Source organism: Melopsittacus undulatus, chromosome 3 (assembly GCF_012275295.1).
Source record: "Melopsittacus undulatus isolate bMelUnd1 chromosome 3, bMelUnd1.mat.Z, whole genome shotgun sequence".
Taxonomy (NCBI): domain Eukaryota; kingdom Metazoa; phylum Chordata; class Aves; order Psittaciformes; family Psittaculidae; genus Melopsittacus; species Melopsittacus undulatus.
Window position 1 is genome coordinate 68,905,918 of NC_047529.1, and position 21,880 is coordinate 68,927,797.

A 21,880-nucleotide genomic window follows, 5' to 3' on the forward strand; every position below is an offset into this window, starting at 1 on the left:
TTATATTAATTCAGCAAATCAATGTGCACAATGCAGCAAGATGCACTAAATGCTAATAAACAAAAGAACATTTATTCTTTAAGTGTCTTTTCAAGAAAAGATAATTCATAGGCTTTAATAAAAAGACCAGCAGATGTGGGTAACAACTGATGAGTTAGGATGTCTACACATTCTATATTCAATCTTTTAAGATTGCATACACACTTATGTTTACCTCCAACAGAAAAGATTTTTTTCAGCAAGAACTCCTGCTAACTCCTGATGCTCCTAAGAGAGTAAACTAAAGCATGACTAGTGAAAAAAGGCTGGGTTACCACCTAGGTTTTGGGGACTCCTACCATACAATCTAATTGCTTCAGTGTGTAGTGGCAGAAAACTGCAGCTGTTGGTGTGTGACATATTACAGTGGAAATTTTAAGAGCAAGTGAAAAATATGGAGAAAAAACCTCTACACCATTACATTCAGAAGTGGATGGCAGGGAAAAGAATACTACACACCAAGACCGAATGTATTTCAGAAACAACATCAATGCTCACTTTAAAACAAAACTAAGGACTTTGAAATGTTTACAGAATTTGCTAATACTTGCAGATCATAAGGAGAATCCTTCAGCTCACAATTGTAAGAGATTCAATATTAGATTAGAATGAAAAGGTAAGCAACAACAAAAAAAACAATTCAAGTGCTGCAATTCTTGCTCCCATACCTACTATTAACATTGTCACAAAAGGTGTGTTTCAGATCATCTTGTTCAACCAGTTAAATCTCCTTATCTGTGCAAATATTTGCTTCATATTAATGCAGCTGCAACTTTTAAAGACTTCTGTTATCTTTCCTGCTTATCTTTCAATGCCAGAGCTCTGACTGTCCCAGACCTTGGTCCAGTGGGGTTGCAAAATGCAGGGGTGGGAGGGAAGGGGTATGAAAGAAGACAAGAGACCAGATGCAATCTGAAAACAAACAAGAGCAGAATCTGCAGGCATGAAAGTCGGGAGAAGTTCAATCCAATGTTAATTCCAATTTGTCTGAAAGGTTCACAGGCATACATTCGTAGAAAATGGAGTTGATGAAAATACTATCAGTGCAGTAGTAAACAGGAAAAAGAGTGTTGAAATGCTGTGCCTATTTTTATACATTTATATTTTCAGACAGACAAAGATATGTGCATTTTTATATATATATATACTGAGAAAAAGGTAAGCATAGAAATAAGCACGCACATAGAACATTTTGTATATGATCCATGCCTTTTCCCAGTAACTATATAAAAAAAAACCCCAACAAAATAATTAAAGCTTATATTTGACCTTATAATGAGACAGGCTACCAAGATCAACTTTTACTTAAGTACAGGCTGTTACCATTTTTCCCTCTTCCCTCTTTCTAACCAAACATCCACATCTTTTTCCACCTGCTAGCACTATTTATACAGCTAATTCAGACATAAATCAAGCTAAAAAAACCCAACAAAAATCAAGAAATCAAAACACTACCAAACAATCCTCCCCACCCCAACAACAACAAAAAACCAATTTGGGACATCTTTCAGGCAGATAACTCTCCTACACTGACTTACTGGCTGCAAAAGCTCCAGCATCAGTGCAGAGAACCTCGCTGAAGCAGCTGTGGGACTGCATGACTGAACACAGGATAGGGTTGCTGCTATATTTTTTTCCTTCTACTGTTGCTGAATTCACTTAGCCCTTCAGTGAAACAAAAGGCTCAAGAGCCAGAGAGCACTGGTAGAGTCTGTGATGAATCTGTGCCTGCACATCTCTATTACTTCAACGCAATAAACGAGATCTTAGATTATTTCAGATACAAAAAAGCTCTAGTGTCCCAGATTGCACCTCAGATCTTTCCTTACCAAAGAAAGTGTTTTAATAGCAAATTGTTCACCGCATTTTCTTTTTATCTTTCTTTTTTTTTCTCCAAAGAAATGTATTTTCTCTTTCAATAAGGACATAACCAAAAGCTATTTTCTCTAACACAGTCTACTTGGAAAACGTAATCTTCCCCACCCCACCCCCTTCATTTTTCATTTTTGCACTTTTTTCTTCTTTTTTTTTTTTCTTATTTTATTTTCCAGTGGCCTTTTATGTTATGAGAAAAATTCATTCCTGGAATGTTTCAGCTCAGAGCTCTCAAAAACAATTACTTAGGCATTTGATTTGATCTGCCAGTTCTTCCTTCCTGGGTATTTCGGGCATTATGAGTCTCTGGTTCGGTCAAAGGTTAAAGCGAACCTTTCCCAAGTCACACTCCTGAGTCTCATGAGGCCCATACATATCCACCCCTGGTTTTAAGGAAAAGGAGTAAATTCACTATTACCTGTACACAACAGCAGTAACTTGCTGTGTTATCTAAGGAAGAGAATTCAGAGAGGGAAGATTGCCGATTCACCCTTATGTTGGGCAAATAGAATGGAGTGCAATAAGGAGATGGGAAGAAAAAAAAGGCTCATCTTTAAATTGGTGACAATTTGGCACTGTTTAAGGGAAAACAAAAAGGAGAACAGAAGTTCAAATACATACTTTTATCAGCAAGGCACTTAATAAGCACAAGCAAGCAAGAGCTACAATTTCAAAGGTACCAAACCATCCACACCAAGAAGTCAACCACATCTGTGATACACAAAACAGACCCAACAAACCACCTATGAAGTATAGGGAGGGACAAAACATACGTTTTCTGAGATTTTCTGGCTGCTAACTGGGCTTCTCAGGGGAGTGAAAGTTAGACAGAGCTATCTGTCAGAGTTATCTGACTCTGAGCAGCGAGCAATAGGGAAGATTTCCAGCTGACTGTCTCCACTGAGTCTTTCCAACCCATGATCAACTGATGGTGGTGCTTCACGAGTTTGCTTGGTATGCTCCTATTGCTGTTGTCCTACCTTTGATATAGTAAAACCCAGTTCAGCTTCATTTTGTGTTCATTTTGTACTCTGTTTGACAAGTCTCTGAAATCAAGCTCCTCTTCCTCCGTGAATGCATTATATGGATTCATATTATATTTAAACAAATTACTACTCAAAGATGTGGAGTACAAAATCATTCCTACTGCTATGATAACTTTACACTAAACACAATGCAGTTACTACTAGATTTACATTCCTTTTTTTAATGTTGCAGCGTATTTGTCCAATAATACATACTGCATATTGGATTTTTCTAATCTCATTCTATGAAAAACATCTCTTCAGAATGTTGTTTCTCACATGCCTATATGCACTCTCTATTGAAGGAAAAATCAAACAGATTGAAGTAACTGATTATAATTAATTTCAAAGTACAATGCTTCCCCAAAAAGTATATACTTTACAGTCCTGAAAACACACAGATAGACACATTTAAAAAAAAAAGAAATTTTGAAGGGCATATTTAGATATCATTTGAAAGGAGTGTTGGTGCTTAATGTTTATACATAAAATTAAAGCAAACACATAAAGGTACACATACAACTAAAGTGAGGTTTTAATCTTTTTTAAGTGGCAAAATTTGATTTTTTTAAGGAGTAACTGTGAAACTTTGCTATTCTTCTACATAACTGATGGTCTTAACTGTAAGCAACCCCATTCTCGCACAAAGGAAAGTAGCTTGTTGGGGGGGTGGTGGTGTTTTCTTTATTTTTCAGTGAGAATGGCTATTTTCTGGTTTTAGCTATCTCTTAGATTCTATCATATAACATACTACTCACAACTACACACAGATAAAAGTTGAAGTCCCTCCTATTATGGAGACAAAAGACATGCAACTGTCCTTTTATGTTGTTCCATTAAATATGCTGCTGAGTAGAACTGATACGCACATAGAAATACAAGCCACATCCCTCCAGCCACCTGCTTGGACAAAGAATTAGTCATAATTTATAGGATAAAATAATCCTCAGAATTTATGACAGCTGTGTTACATCTGCATTTTGCTAGATTCCAAATGCCAATTATTTATATGTAATGATAATAAATTTTGATAGAAAAAAAAGATGATTTCCAAGCAGAGAAGGCCCACAATGCCTTAAACACCAACCCTTCCCCCACCTTACACATCACTTGTTCTAATTTTCAATCCAAGCTTTTTAACATTATTAAATTGATTACAAGTTTCTCCATTTAACAGAGATAAAATTTAATTTAAACTACATACATGCAGAAGAAGAAAAGGTGTAGAAATTTAAATATTTCACCTCCAGAAAGCATCTTGTCCTAAATAGATTTGCTTGAGTTAGCCTTACCTGGAGCCATAATTTGTTATTCACTGCATCTCTCCCCGTAGCAATGCATTGAAATGTAGCATTCTGCCCTGCATTGACCTCTACATCCCCCAGCCTCAAGAAATGTGGAGATTTATCTGCAAAGGGGTAAAACAAAAATTACAAACAATGCCTGTTGCTAAAAAAAGGTGCCTGCAACATTATTGTCTCCCTGAAGATGCATATTATAATGACCTTTAGCTAAAAAACAGAAACAGAGGAGAGAAAATTATTTGTTTTATCTCTGCTCGAGAAGAAAGATTGCTTTCAGTCCTTGCCCTTCTCCCCCCTGGTGATTCTACTAACTTTATGTTATACATGAGTTTTAATAAAATCTTTTAATAATAAAAGCCAGGAGAAGGAAAACAAATGCCAAAATGTCAGCAGCACTTTACAAAAATTATCCAAAGACTTTGAATTCTAAGAAACCCAGCATACTGAGAGGAACCCAATTAACAGGACTCTACTCAGGCAAAATATGACTGTACTGTCTGAATATGTTATTCAGATTGTTTGCAATGTAACTTGGAGCTCTGTTGGTTTACTAAATTAAATCATCTGTGCCACTAAATATAGTATTTCAGGAGCTGAAAAATCTGTTTCTCACATTGACAAAGCCCCTAGACAAGCTCAGTGGCACTACCACCGGAAGGATTTATTAGATGTAGGAAAGCTGACAGACATATTTGAGGAGTGAGCATGTTACACAGGTCTCACCTATCCCTCTCTCAAGAACTGCGTATGAAAATTGTAGCTGAACTGTTATTTTTTTTTCTGCTTACTAAAAGCCAAACAAAATAAAAAACCACACAGACACACACACACAAAAACCAAACACATACTGAAAAGAAGACCCAGCACATTGGAACACACAGGATTTAAAAATCAGTAACAAAAAAAATCTGAATATTGTGTCATGCTGATAGTCCGCCGTCATGGCTGTACTCAAGTGCCTTTCGTTTTGGCACTTAAAAAAAAAATACAGAAAGGAAAAACAAAAAAAATGAAAAAGAAAAAGGAAGGGGGAGGGGAACCAAAGTAAAAACATCACACACCAGGGTAAAAAAAGCAAAAAAAAAAAAAAAAAAAAAGCTGAGATGGCTGAAATATAAAGAGGTAGCTCACTCAAATTGGGGTGCTTGGTAGTTTCTGAGAGCTATGGTCTTAAAAGGTTTGGGGTAGAAAAAAAAAGCAAAATTTGAAGTTGTCAATGCAATTTTACTATTTGTCATCATTTTGCAAATTTGGGTTGGGGTTGTTAGATCTTGATAATTTCAGAGAGTACTTAAATAACCAGCCATGAGGTACATCATAATGAAATCCTGTTTTAGAAAAGGGATAGACGTCTAAGATAAGATCGGAAGAGTGGAACAGAACCAAATTACCAAAAAAAAAATGTGATAAGTGATAAGAGATGCACAGTAATAATTTCTTCCTCACAATTTCTTATTTATAGAATATTCTCACTATTGCAACTTGTGTTTCTGTGTGCAGTTTTTCCCCAGGACAAAGCAGGAAAAGGCAAACATAAATGCCTGAAGTCTGTCCACAAAAACAAAGCAACAAAACCCAACTAGTTCAATAGCCAGAAGCCTTTTTTTAATAAACATCTGTTGTGTCCATTTGGAAGGAAAATCAAAAAAGAACAAGAGCATGAAATCTGATAAACCTGCTACCTCCTACATGCATCTGCCAATTCAGTTTTCTTTAACCAGTGAGTATATACATTAAAACTCATCTTGATTATGCACACCAACTCTGGCATGAGTAAAAAGACACTCAAGAATTTCTGATTTTGCATTCCCATATAATTCTGGCAGACAAAGATTTTATCTAGGTAGATCACTGTTGCAACACTACATTTTCTTCTGGAAGCTGCAACTAAAATACTATTGAAAAAACAAAGAGTATCAGTGATCGAGTGATGAAAACTCACCAGTCTACAGCAATATCAAATATGTCCTGAAAAGACAGAGAAAAATGCAGCTCTTAATCATTACTTACCACAAGGGTAACTCAGAACCTGGATGTCATCAATGGCAATGTAGCCATTTCTCCCATCTGAGACTTCAGCTTCAAATATTACCTGTCAAAATGAAAGAAAAAATGTTTACAACACTCATTTCTACAGAATTCCCACAGTGGCAAGCGTGTAGATATAAGACACATTGCCTTTTTCATTTAGTTGAAGTTCCTGAAAGGTTTGACGACTGAACGGAATATTTATTACTCAATGTATTGCAGTTCCATACTATTCATATACACGACTTGCTTTGGATTTGCTGCTTACAGCACACCAGAAGAGCATGTTTATTACCTCAATTAACAGCATACTGCTTTCACTCCACTAAACATATAAACATGATTCAACCCTGAAAAAAATGCCATCACTTTCAGATAGGTTCGACACTGCAGCACACAACTGATCAACCAATTTTAACAAAATTTATATTCTTGTCAGGGGTCACCGTATAGTCCACAGTCTTCTGTAACCTTCTGCAGCATAATTGTACAGGAAAACACAGTAGCACAGAAATAGTGCAGCACTCCCCAGTGGCAATGAAAAGAACAGCTGTAGCATGAGATTTATGTAGTAGCTGTTAACTTCATTGTTGCAAGGCAATGGGGAAAAGTGCTGTGTGTGAAGGGAAAGAAGAGGCTGTCTTCACATCCAGCTTTTTGTCCTACCCCATATGGACAGTAACAACAAAGAATTGCTCTTGAACTTCTCCAGAGCACAGAGCTGTCTTTTACTACATATGTGGCAAAACACCACCAACTGACAAGAACAAATTTATTGTCAAGATTCATGTATGCATGGGTGAAAAAAAGTAGAATGTAAAAGGAAAATTATTAAAAGGAAAAAAAAAAAAAAGATGAAGCACAGATGCCTAAAAGGAAGATGTGAAAGAGGAAAGGACACCAGTAGAGAGTGAGCTAAGAGATATTATATAAACTTGCAGCCATGATTACCCAAAAATAAGTATTTGTTGGGGTCTTCTTTGAGCAAGGCAACTGCTCTATATAAAATCTTTTCACCTGCTTTACATATCTCATTCTAAGGGACAATGTAAACAATCAGCCTGTAAGTGAGGAGGAGAATGAAAGCTGTTCACATCAAGTTATCTTATTGGGAAATCTTTATGTCACCTTGCTAGGAAGTAATGATGACTATACTCTTCAGTCTCCTTTTGGACCTCTGATTCACAAAAAACGACCCTCTTCAGCAAGATACCTGGCATTTACACAGTTTAGCTCAGAGTATTGCATCAGGAACACTTCTGTACGCTTATGATCCACTGACTACATTTCCTCATCCTTACCTCCCACCTAGATATGAAATGCAGCTTATCTCCCACCAAAAGTGGCAGGGACCCCAGGTGACCTGTTTATACTCAGAACTAATTTCACAATCTCAAAGGGAAAACAGGAAAACTTCAAAAGAAAGGTGGATATGGGCACATTCATACAGTTCACAAGGTCCCCCAACTTGTGCTTTGACTGCAATAGGACAAAACCTGTGAGGGACATATACTTTGATAGTGTCAGGCTACAATCCCTCTTCCAGCTTCTCTGGAAGTTCTTTCTGAGTTTCTGGCTGCACTGCTCTTCACTTTTTCTTTTTTTTTTCTCTCTTTTAATTTTATTTGCACTCCAATGCTCTTAAATTACAGAAACAGTTTCATTCTCTGCTGCCTCCTGCCCCTTGGCCAAAAACAGCTTAATGGAAAGCAATTTAGTGTCTGGGATTCCTACTTTTATTCCCTTGTCCAATGACCTTTCTGACTATTTCACCATGCCCACCTTCAGAGAGCTGGCATTTGTTTCCAGTAAGGAATTTCAACATGAATATCTTTAACTATTTAATAATTTGGATAACCCCTCTTTCTTTTTTTTTTATTATTATTGCTTATGTGGTGTGGAAGACAACCCAGAAAGAAATATTATAATTAAAGTCCTTCTGATAGACCAATTTCTTTAAAACAAAGTACAGTTCTATTACATACACAAGGTCTGAAATCACATTGTTTCTCAAACACCATTTAAGAAATTTGAGCATCATTGTTAAGAACTGGCCTAAATATATACCTCGATTTAAACTGGATTGTTATTAATTCATTTAGAAGCAACTTAGGTCCAGTCCAGTGCCCAGGGAAACTTGGCTTCATGTGCGTCCTTCCCCTCTGTGTTCATATGCTTCTCAACTGGGGGGAGAAAGTTACCTTTCATGGGACAGAGATGGCAATTAATTTTTTCTACCTTTTCCAGAATAATTTCATTAACACGCACACTCCAAAAGTAGGAAGTTACCAAAAAAAAAGAGAAGTTTACATGAAAGAGTAAGATTAACACACGAAGATCCATGAGAAGGGAAAAAAAAAAATCATGAAGAAACATGGAAATGCCAGAAGCCTACACAATGTTAAAGAGAGTAATGCTTATGAGGTAAGTAAAAAGAAAAAGTTATTGAAAAGACATAGATTAATAACTGGTAAAAATACAGCTATGAAGCATTAATAACTATAGACACTGCACAGCAAAAGGTGCAGATCAGTTGAAAAATTCTTATCATTCTTTAACTTGATAACATCTGTTCACACTTAAAATGGGAAACTGACAAAGGAAGTTGTATATACAGGGGAAAACAGCACTTTAAAATGCTGGCAAGTCAGACCAGAACACAAGGTAGTCCTTTTCCTCACATACGCACACACTACTTGAGAAAAATAAGACCTGAGTTCTTCCTTTCACTAGAGAGGTTTATCTTAATAAGACTCCAGTGCTTTGGGATTGAATCCTCTATTTAGCCTGCACTGCTGTTCAGTTTACAGTCCTAGAAAGGATGGCCTACACTTTAATTTTAGCCAGAAAACATTAGTTGCCTGTGCAACTATAAATGTCCTTCTACTTATCACAGTTTAATTGCATGCTCATCTAGTGCACTTCTGAGAGTTGTTCACTTCCTTTAATGCAGAGGAGAGACTGTTTTTTGGAGGATGAATTGGACTTCCACAGAGCAGGGCAGTGGAGACAGCTATCCTGTCTCTTTGTACCAGCATCAACACAATGGGAAGTGTTGAAAAGCTCAGGTAAATCAAATGTTATGCAAGGGAATTAGATTTGATCCCTGATTTTTTTACACAGTTCCAAGGTAATACTCAAATAGTTCACTACTTCTCCAGATAAAATGGCATGTCCTTTTTTATGAAATGCCTGCAACTGAAGACACAGTGTCAGAATCTCCTCAACTGGAAATGCTACTGCATACTTAGCCATCCCTAATGCAACTCTTGTCCATATACTGGTCCATTTTCCTTCTAATACAATGCAAGCTTTTAGTGAACACCCCTCCCCATTCTGGGAAATACATGGGTTTACTGCTGACAGCATTAAGAGACATTTCTCTTTGTCTGTTTTCTACCTGGCTTCTTTTAATGACCCAAATCAGTGAGAAATTGATCCGAACCATCCTGCTATATTATTCAAAATTTTGTAGACCTCTACGTCCCAAGTGATGTTATCTCAAATTTAAAGAGTCACAGATTATTCAGTCAATCTTATATAGAAACCATACCATTTTCTCTGATTATCCTTCTCATCCTTCTCTAAGCTTTAACTGCACTATATTCTTTGAAGATAATGAGAGCAGAGCCGGCACACAGTAATCAAGATGTGGATGAGTCATAACTTATACAACAGCATAATAACATTATCTAATTTGTCCTGAACTTTCTTAACCATTCTTAAAACTTCATTTACTTTTTTTGACCACCACTAGGCTTTAAGATGACATTTTTATGAACCCCCTGATCTTGCTGAAATGTGCCAATGGCAAGCTTTGAGTCCATCATTCTGTGTGAGAAATTAGAGGTTTTTGCAGTATTCGTTATTTTGTATCTCGTTATCTACACTAAAACACTCCTGCCATTTTATTGCCTTATCATTCACGGCTGGCAATACTGTGATGGTCCTTCTACAGGTCCTCGTAATCACATACTGTCCTTCGCTATTACAAAGTAGCTTTCACCTACAGCCTTTTGACTTCACATTGTTCTCTGGCCCTCACTGTGGTCCTTTATGAAAGCCTGTGGAAAAGCACAAATTTTTACAGCATGCCTTGGTGACTATTTCTGGGCATACTGACAATTTATTCATACCTTCTCTTTTTCCTCTTAATCAATTAACTGTCTATGGAAGTATTTGTCTTGTCATACAATAGCAGCTTAGTTTTACTACAAGCTTTTGCAGAGGGACATAGTCAAGCACCTTTTGAAAACCTAAGTAGCCTGTATCAATCAGATCACACCCATCTATATGCTTGCTGACCCCTCTAAAGGATTCCTAGGTTAAAAATTAAGTATATGACATGCAAAATACAGCAAAAAAGAGGAAAAAAGAGGAAATTCTAGTAGTTTTGTGTCAAGCACTGCAAAATAGCACATACTTTGTTTTCGCATCCCAGTTCTAAAATGCAGATGATGACAATCATTCCTCACCTAATATTATTCCAGAAATAAATGTTTGTGGACAACTCTAAGTACTCGACAGTTCTTAAATGAAATGGAAAAAGTAGTAACTATTAGAGCAGAGACCCCTAAAAGGATTTAGTTGCCTAAGTTTGATGCTTAAGAAATACTCAAACTTTCACATTCATACACTGCTCTAACAATGTTATCACCATGAAGACTAAGCCCACAGTTGCAGTAATATACAAAATAGACAAAATATATAAAATATACAAATAATATACAAAATAATATACAAAATAGGACTAGCCTCACTAAATTTTTTAATTTTGTCAGGACCCAAAAATTTCAGTATTCTTATCATTAGCTCATTTGCAGCAATAATCAAAATTAGCATTCCCAAAGCATGAATAGCCAATTCAGTATAAAATGCAGTCAAGAAAGAGGGAGAACAACTCTGTAGCCCAAAGCCTCCCCCTAGAACATAATTATCCCTTTTTCCTAAAGTTTTTCTAACAGTTGTTTTCTTTTGAACTATACACCACTGTCACCAAACAGGGTATTTTAAGAACAGTTTGAGACTTTGCTTGTCCTTCCTCCACTTGACTAGTTCTGACTACTTGCGATACTGAAAAAACCAAGAATCTCCCACAGTTTTGACAGCAGTTCTGTCAGACCATCATATATATGAAGCAATCATCCATACATCAGTCAGATAAACTGAGTATTAAAAGGTTTAGTTACAACAGAAATGTAGTGTTTTATTGACTATTTTTTCCTGCTAAGCTATAATACACATCACACATACAACTCTAACATAGAGAGAGCACTGACAAGGAATTCGAGATGGAGGAAAAAAAACCCAAACCAATTAAGTAGTTAGATCTTGTAATTGCCACAGAGCATTCAGTTTGCAACATTTTGTTCAGCTATAGGAGGGCTTCTACTAGCTAAATTATCTGAAATCAAATTTGTAAACAGATCAGTTTCAATGCTTTGGTGGAAGTGTATATTAAAGAGCTGTAAGTAAACAGGAAGTATCATGTTTGTGGTAAATAGGAGTACAACAAACCAAAACCCAAGCAAACAAAGCAAAAAATGAACCAACAAAGAAGCCCACAACCCAAACTTCACCTAGAGTATAGAACTGCTAGAAACCTTAGGCTCTTTTCTCAATGGTCCTGATGGTGTGCATTTGATTTTTTTTTTGGCATATGCCACATCATTTCTATTCATCTTGTGAATAAAACAAAAGAAGAATAAGTTACTTAAATCCAAAAGAAGCAGTGGAGTTATACTGATATATACTATGTATTTATATACTTCATACACACATACTTCATTGATTAATTTTATGTTTTGTCAAAGCACAGTAGGGTTGAATCCAGATATACCTGAACCTAGTACTTATATTAGAAGTGGTTAAGGCTGAACGACACACAGGAGCAAGTTTGTTTTGTAGTAAAGACTTTCTGCAGATGAAAAACCAGGAACAGCAAGACCAACTATAGACAAGATAAAATACTAACAAATCCTGTTCATTGACAAGCTTCTAGTTCTATCCAATAAATATGAAAATAGTATCATGTTACAAAAGAAATACCGACTGTAAGCTAACTGAGGGAAAGGGACAGGTAACCGAATTTTTACCTAACGTAAAAATTTTGTTGACATTATAAAAAGCATTTGCCTTGTGAAAGTTATATATAATTTTGCTGAACTAATTTAGAAATCATAAAAACATAATTACTTCCATTTGCATACTTAAGTAATGTTATGAAGCAAACTTTGCTGCTGACAGGGCCCAGGAGAATTTCCAACACAGCAAAATCAAACATTTGGGTGAAAACTTTGTGAACTCAATTCTGCCAAGCTAGCTAACACCCTATTACTTCTTTTTTCCTCAATAACGTATCTCCTGCTATTGCAAGTCAAAGGAGTTAAGGGTATCTTCTCAGTAATATCTTTACCAGCAGAGTTGATCAACACAGACTCTTTGACCACCACAGAACCACCCAAAAGGAGCCCTGAAATACAGCCCAGCCCACCCATCAACAAATTCAGATATAAGTTCTATATTTCCAAGATTCATCTCAGTTCACGCTCTCTGGTGAGGTACTACCCAGAAAACACTCCTACCAAAGGTCCCAAAGACCCTTTTTACCTTTAGGTAAAAAAAAAAAAAAAAAAAAAAAAAATCTAACTAAATCACACTCATCTCGCTCCCCCTAAAAAAAACCCAAACCAATCCAAACAAACAAAAAATACCCAAACCTAAAATCTTTTCTTTACATGTAAGCAAGAACTCTAGGTGAGCTTTAGGCGAGCTAAGTACTTTGACATACATGTTACAGGAAAACACATAATTAAGGCAAAGCATAATAAATCTTTGAAAAGGACTGTATGAGAGTTAGCTGATGCAGAGAAAGCTAGAGATTTGACTCAGCAACCCTGAAGACCCCTATGTTAGTTAGGAACACCAGGAAAAACCTCATACCCTTCCATTTATCCACGCTTACTTAAGTTGCTTATGCCAAATGTTTCTAGGCTCATGCCTAGAAAATGTCTGGATGAACTACCACACACAGATGAGTTACAGCTGCTCTGGTCTTGGAGCAGTAATAGTTTATCATCTGGGAATACTTACAGTCTTACAAAAACCCACTCTGCTCTTGATTGACTGAAGAAGTTGAAGAAAAAACATCCTTACATAGTCTGTAAACACCAGATCTTCAACAAACCAAAATATTTGTTTAAGAGTGAAAGTTCTTAAATTATTTCAGATTTAAAAATAGTATCAACAGTACATGCAAAGTCATGACTTTTAGCCATGGGAAACAAAAAACCTTGATAGCACTGTAAATCATGACATTTAAAGGCTAAAACTCGAACAGCAGCAGCAAGAGACAAGTTAAGAATCAATATGAAACACTTGATATTTATTTTTCTGATAGACAAAAACTTTAAGAAAATACTTTCCAGTATGACAGCAGCAGTCTCTTTAAGCATAGAAATCTGCTAGGAAAAGTAGCAGTAAAAGTCTGACATGATGCCATTGTACTTGTGGAAACCTAGAGCAAAGGTCAGTCCTTTTTGACTTTCAGTGACCTTTGGGAATCCCCTATCATGTGGGGAATTGGGGCTTTTTTGTTTGTTTGTTGGTTTTGAGTTTCTTTTATGTTTCTGTTTGATTTTTTTTTTTTTTTTTCCTTTTTTAATTGATGCTCCATCTCAAACCATATATATTCACAGTGAAATTACTGGTACATCTGAAGACACTCAGTAATCATAACAATTAACCCTTAAAGTAATGTCTGCATGAATACTATACAGATAAATAAATACTATACAGATAAATAAAATTCTCAGTTTAGCAACCATGGGATCTTTTCCATACTCAATTAAGACGAAAAACCCAAAGCAAAACAAAACAAACAAACAAAAAAACCCACAAAAAAAAACCAACCCAAAACAACACAAAACCAAAAAAACCTAACCAACCAAGAAGACACTTCATAGAATAAAGTCTGTGAAGAACTGCAAAAAACAAGCTATGCAGACAGACTAAAACCAGCAGACAATATTCATAGGTTCATTGTTGCATCCTACATATTCCTTGGTAGAACAACTTTTTCCAGTTCATCTCAGAGAAAAATATCTAACCCTGCTTATTTTCAGAACAGCAGCCAAAACAATTTGAAGCACCTATGCTGAGTCAAATCCATATCCATGCATTTGCTTGATCTAGAAAAAGATGCTGTAAAAACCACTTTTTTAATTCCAGCAATCGACAACCAAAGTGTCAACAAGTGCCATGCTTTCTTTTCCCTCCCTTTCCTGCTCCTCCGTAATAAAACTCACATCAGCTATAACTGAAACTATTACTCTCTGTGACTTCCTCCAAAAGGGTTAATACTCAACCTGCTTGAAGAACAACCCCTCCCAGAAAGGAATTAAAGTGTAAAAATACACAGTGAAAGGACACAATTTTGAATGAACACTCATTCTTGTAAGGGATCCATTCACAGTAGAGTGCAGAAAGATTATGAGCTTTTTCAAGGAATAAGAACAGCACCTGGCGTATTTCAGAGACATATCCTGACAAAAATACTTTAAATAAATATTTCTTTTTAAAGCCCCGAGCATGGGTTCTTGTTCATAAGAGAACAAAGAACTGTTGCAACTCAGCAGCCAAAGCTATTCAGCTATTCTAGATTATGACAGCGCTAAATTAGTATGTCAGGAAGAAAGCAAACACCAAAAAAAAAACAAACTCAAGCAAAACTGCACAGTAACCCCATATCCTCTGTCACTGTGGACAGCATGGAACAACATCAACATGTCTTAACTCAGAAAAGTTTGGATAAAATATGTTCCAATATAAACAGAGAGCAGTTTAATGTACACAGTTTAACAGATATTTAATGTATAGAGATCAAATACTGCCAAAAAAAACCAAAAAAAACCAAAAAAACCCCAACTTAATAAAAAAGAAAAAGTAATTCAAAGCAATGGACAACTTGTGTCAATGGTACAGTGGAGTACAGTGGAGATACTCATTGCATCAGTACCTACCTACATTAATACTGGAACTAACACTGTTTGTGAAGGAAATTATTCTGACACATTCTCTCCAAAATATCCTTCAAGATGCAATAGTTCTACCTGCAAATTCTGTATCATCTTATCTTCTCTAGTCTGTATTCATCACAATACACTGGTGCTGGACAAACACAGAAGAGCCATCTGTACAAACAGCTTAGGTCTAAGGATACAAGACTATGATGTCAAAACATTTCCTTGCTCTAAGCCTTGCAAAATATCCAATAAGCTGAACTGAATTTTGCAGATTTCAATTTAGCAGGGGATGTCAAGGGCAACAAAAAGGACTTTTCTAAGTATATGAGTAACAAAAGGACGACTGAGGAAAATGTTAGCCTGCTGCTGAATATGACAAGGAACTGGGTGACAAAGGACATGGAAAAAAATAGGAAAAAAATGAGGTACTGATTGCCTTAATCTTCAGTCTTTTCTCGTAAGATTGACCTGAAACGCAAGGACCCACAAGCCAGGAGGAAAGTATAAAGCAAAGAAGACATGCCCAACGAGCAGTATATAGTGAAAGTCACCCAGATGGAAAGCAGTTGCATAAAAGGACCTAGGTGTCCTAGTAGACACCAAGTTGAACACAAGTGACACATGCCCCTGTGGCAAATGCAGCTAATAGTATCCTGGGATGCGTAAGATAATGTTGCCAGTGGGTTGAGGGAGGTGATCCTTCCTCCCTACCCAGCACTGGTAAGGCCTCACCTGATGTTCTGGGTCCACAGCTGTACACCTCAGTACAAGAGAGACATGGACATACTGAAGTGCATCCAACGAAAGGACATACAAAGACAATGAAGGAACTGGAATGTTTCTTCTACTAGGAAAGGACAGACAGAGAGAGCTGGGACTGGTCAGCTTAGGGAAGAGAAGGCTCAGGGGAGATCTCACCAATATGCAGAAATAGGTGAAGGGAGGGCGCAAAGATGATGGAGGATGCAGCCAGGCTCGTTTCATTGGTGCCCAGTGACGGGATCAGTAGCAACAGACACAAACTGAACAGGGGAGGGTCACCTGAACATCAGGAAATACTTTTTCACGGTGAAAGAGAACAAGTACCGACATAGGCTGCCCACAGAGGTTGTGAAAACTTCATCCTTAATGGAGATATTCAGGAGCCATTTGGACACAGTTCTGGACGAGTGGATCTTCGTAGCTCTGCTTGAGCAGCAGGGTTCAAATAATTAAATCCCCGAAGTGCCTTCCAACCTCAACCACTCTGTGAAGTGCTATTTGTGTAAGTCACCTGGACTACCTGACTCAGAAAGGTTTGCTAGTCCCTTCCACTAGCACCTAATAAAATGCAACCTATAGAAAAGTTTTGAGCTATAAAAGATTCTCCAGCAACCATTTTTAGCCATGACAAGCGGCATCCAAAACCACTGAAACTTAATAGTTGAAGTCCATGGAGAAGGAGAGACACTTTCGAGGGACAATGCAATATATCTCAAACCATCTTGCCCTATCCTCTGTGCTTGTAGTGCGAGCTCACAGAGACTTGGTTGCCAAATGCCGACCTCTGAATAGCCATAATATGGAACATTTTTCAAACCCAAAGCCCCAGATCTATTGAATTAATTCCCATTTGTTTCCATGTGAGAATCCAGGTCTAAAGGATCATGATGTCCTGGATTATGGAACCGATACAGTAATTCCTAAATTATGTTGTATGCTCTTTTTGATACTTTCTTGCTTGTTTATTGCACCTCAAAGCTCTTCTGTGTTTTGGTTTAATGAACCAGAAGTTTAAGAGAGCAGTCATTACTACCTTTTCTGTGATAAATGTATGTTTATCAGTAATGACTACAGACCCAAGAAAGCCACATATATATATGAAGGATAATCATAAACCCATAACTTACATGGAACAACTGCATGAAGGCAGCACATGCAAGTTCTCTAGAAGCACATTACAGGAAAGAAATTAATTATAAAATGCTTTTTCTCACAATAAAGTAATAGAATGCAAGCATGTCCACATTAATTCATTGTTCCATACAAGTTTTGCATAGATCAGTTTGACAAACAACAGTTTTACTTCAGTGTAAGTAGCATAATTCCCACATCGGCTAGGATTGTAGAATAATGCCAAGCCATGCCTAATAACTGGTCTGACCTTTTTTCTGTTCCTACCACAACTGAAAAAAATAAATAGCTCATGGTTAGCAAAGTGACAGCAAAGCCTATCAAATTCACATTTGTGAATGAAAAAGCAAAGCATGTGGTTCTCAAGAGCATTATGCATTGAAAATAAGAGAACCTGAAGAAGAAAGAACTTAAACCAATTTGTGCTTCAGTATATATAAGCTAATATCTCTCAAAATATTAGAATACATCTCCATGGATACAGGATTGTGCCAACCACTTTTTTTTTTCTTTGCAAGAACATGTTAATTAAAGAGAAAACAAAAAATAAAACAAAACAACCAACAAAAAAAAAACAACCAAACAAACAAAAACAACCCAAACTCCACAGAAAAACAGAATCACCAACCGAATTAACCGAGTTAACTGATATCCTCATACCTGTCATGTCTAGGGTGTGCATTTGGGACCAAGTTCTGGCAATTTTGCTTTGAGAGGATCTATGAAGATAAAAAGACCTTAAGAATGCCTCTACATATACCAGATACACCAGGCCACCAGATACTCAGATTCAACTTCAAAAACTCTCTGAAAATTCTGAAAACATTAGACCAGTAACTCTGAAACTATTTAAACTTTCACTATTGCTTTGTTAGATGCAATACCACATGCTGTACTTAATGAAACCAGACAACTCAGATTAATTTCCTAATTTCCTACTTAAAGCAGAAACTTGCATTTAAGATCATGAGTGAAATATTTCTTTTCCAAAGTATTTCTGCATCAGAAATTAGTAGTAAAGATGATGAAGCACCAAAAGTAATGGCTATAGAATCTGTCTGCAATATCTAGAAGATAAGCATCAGTCAGGAATGATACAGATCTGGTTTACCCCACCACTAGACAAGGCTAATACATTCTATTAACTCAGAAGTTTTCCAGATACATTTTTCTGGGATATTTTCAGAGCTGTCAGGCATTCTATCATTAATAATAATTAAATACAGAATCTTCGTAGTTTCTCCTACTTATTTGGAGCAGAAAGCTATAGCTCTTCAGTAGTTTGAAGTGAGAAGTACAAAAGAGCTAGGTGCTATTAAGTAGCTGAACAAATAACATCAGATAAGAGTGGAGAAGACAAGTTACTAACAAGCCAAGTCAGGCACATCACAGAAAGATACAAACAAACAAGACGGCGACTTGGGAGCAAAGAACCTTCTCTGTCCCCCTAAACGCCTTACCTCGAACATACCTACTAAAATCTTATTAGCCCTTTTCCCTTCTACCTTCCCTCTATTGATCAATCTGCAAAGAAATCTGATACATCAACTGGCCTTTGAGCAAACAAACTGAAATGAAAAGTCAAAGAAAGGAATGCTAAATCCTAAATTCAAGAGAAAAGGGTCTTTTCATTCTGAAACAAATTATTTTTAAGTATTGAAGATTTATTCTAATTCTTTGCTCCTTCTATAGGTGTATACCACATAAACTATTTCAGCAATTTTGGCTACCAAAACGAATGATGCTTATCGTCTCTGGTACTGCACATAAATTTACCACGCTTCACAGAAAGAGGTAAGCAAAAATAGACACTGCCAGAATGAGTATTGTCTCTTGAAAGACAGAAATAACCAAGAACCATTTCATGCTCACATCTTTTGCACTTTTTCAGGGTAAAGCACCAACCTCTTTGGAAATTGTTCAGAAAAATAGCTATGAAGCACCAAGTAATTACTATCTTGAAATAGCTTAAGCTTTATAACTAGCATAACAAACGTCCTACCATAAGCTTCTTTTAATTTGAGACATATTTTTAACATTCCTATAAAAAATTCTAACTGATGGATTATTAAATGGCAGAAAAAGATTGCATAGATGAATACAAAACTTCCACTTACAAAATTACAATTTTTGTCTATAATAAGCAGATGAGAGAAGGACATCCTTACTAGTAACTTTCTGAAGATAAAACTTAAATCCTCAAACATATTTTACAATCTCTGCTCTCAAGGTTCATCGTTCATTATTGTAAGCCATGGTAAGTTATTAAATGCTGTGCTACTGGCCATTAGAGAGAAGTACCTGTATTTAAGCTGGCCTTCTTGCCAACAGGGGCTGGGGGCACTGCTCCACCAGTGGATCCAATTACATTTGCATCATAGCACACTGCATTAAGTTCAACATGGCACTGATCGCTTACATGATATTTTATAAGAAATGGAAATTATGATTCTTAAGTGGGAGGAAATTAAGGGTTGCAATTGAAATGGCAATTCCCTGCTCACCAGATAAAGGTTTCTGGTGTGATCAGATCTTCAGTGTCAAAAGTGGTGTAGTATTTCAGACAGGCTCAGTCAGTCATGTGTCAGCTAAAGCAGCAAACCTTTACTACTTCCGTCAGGCAATCTAGGACCACAGAATCACAGAATCATAGAACAGTTAGGGTTGGAAAAGACCTTAAGATCATCTAGTTCCAACCCCCCTGCCATGGGCAGGGACACCTTGCACTAAACCATGTCACCTAAGGCCTGATCTGGCCTTGCACACTTACAGTGGGTGGAGCACTCACAGCTTCCCCGGGCAAACCATTCCAGTGCCTCACCACCCCCACAGTAAAGAACTTCTTTCTTATATATAACCTAAACTTCCCGTTTAAGTTTGAACCCATTACCCCTTGTCCTATCACTATAGTCCCTAATGAAGAGTCCCTCCCCAGCATCCTTGTAAACTTGTACAGCAGATTTAGCTCATTGACCAGATTTACTTTAGACCTCAAATCCTGACATTTGAGCACAGAAGTTCTACCTAGATTTAATTCTCTTAAAACAAACACCACACCCAGCTTATGTCTTTTAATTAATTCCATGACATTTGCTAAAACTACTTTTGCACCTTTTGCATAGAGATCAATAAATATGATACAATAACTGCTATGGCCTGCTCCTTTACAGATGGTAAAGAGAAAATGTTTCATTAACTAAGACTAATGTCCCAAAACACTACAAAGTATTCAAAGATTACCTTTATAAGCATTTGTTGTGGGAAATTAGAGGTGTACCTTGGCAAAGCTGACTTTCATTTCGATCATGGCAATCAGTGATAGGACAGGGCTACTCAAAGCATGTCTATTCCCTTCCCCTCCCCTCCCAGTGACTACTGTTCAATAATGGCAAACACGACAAATTGAGTAATACTCATTTTGTCCTTTGGCACATACAGTTATCCTTGGCTTAAGTTTAGTCAATCCAGTTGTCCTGGTTTGAGCAGTAGCAGTCATTTTTCTCCTTCTTGGTAGCTGGTGCAGTGTTGTGTTTTGATTTTCGGGCTGGGAACTGTTGCTGATAGCAAGTATGTTTTGAGTTACTGCTCAAATGTTTGGTTTGTCCAAGGCCTTTTCTGAGCCTCATGCTCTGCCAGGGAGGAGGGGAGGCCGGGAAGAAGGAGGGACAGGACACCTGACCCAGGCTAGCCAAAGAGGTATTCCATACCATAGCACATCATACCCAGGATGTAACCGGGAGAGACCCGGAAGGGCTGGAGCTCTGGGGGGATGGAGGAGGTATCGGTCAGTGCTCGGCTGGGCAGGGTGGAGTGAGTTATGGGTCGGTGGCTGGTGAGGTGTTGTATTCTCTTCACTTGTTATTTGCTTTATCATTATTGTTTGTAATAGTAGTGGCAGTAATGATTTGTGTTATACCTTAGCTATTAAACCGCTCTTATCTCAGCTCGTGGGGGCTACATTCTTTGGATTCTCCTTCCTAACTCTCCAGGAGCTGGGGGGGTGAGAAGGGGCAGCCTGCACGGGCTGTGTGTGGACTTAATTTAAACCACAACACCAGTGCAAAAAACAGAAGTCAAACATCACAGTTCTGATAAAAACAAGTGATGAATAAGGACAATACAAACTAAAAGAATGGAAAACTGTGATCCATCTCTGCTGTAAAAAGGTCTTTGGATGGGAAAAAAATCAATGTATTTGTGGAACAATAGATTCAGTGGATGTCAGAATATCTAGGTAACTCAGGTGCTATTTATCTTGTGCCTGAAAGATGTGCAGAACAATCCCTTACTAACAGTCATGACTTCTTTACCTCCTTCCTCTTTAGCTTTTACTACATTACTGTAAGTCATTGAATGCCTCGATTCTTAAATTCAGAATACAGTTCTGAGCTTGTTACAATGCTTTCACTGTAAGCTCAGCAATTTATTATGGACATGTCCAGGTAATAACACACGTGTGCATGAGCACACAGAGGATTTTTACCCTTACGATCCTATTGCTACTCTCTCTGATAACACAGAGGGTTTCAAGACACGGTAAGACATTTTCAAGAAAGATTTATGAGTTTGTCCTAAAAACTTCATCCACACACTAAATGAAGATCTAGAGAAGTATTCTGTTCTTATCACTGTTCATGTTTTCTTATATTCAGAAAGTTAACATGTAGCATATAACATTTGGGAACAATTAATT

At 37.1% G+C, this 21,880-nt stretch overlaps 1 protein-coding gene across 3 annotated transcripts in view; it reads right to left on the reverse strand.

The window, feature by feature from the left end:
- Positions 1–21,880, reverse strand: part of PTPRK (protein tyrosine phosphatase receptor type K) — a 398,062-nt gene that overhangs the window by 212,115 nt on the left and 164,067 nt on the right. For all 3 annotated transcript variants that reach the window (XM_034060345.1, XM_034060343.1, XM_034060344.1), the window contains exons 4-5: positions 6,254–6,335; positions 4,232–4,347 (exon numbers count right to left, since the gene is read on the reverse strand). In XM_034060345.1, the coding sequence (XP_033916236.1) occupies positions 4,232–4,347; positions 6,254–6,335 (198 nt within the window). The remainder of the gene's footprint in view (positions 1–4,231; positions 4,348–6,253; positions 6,336–21,880) is intronic.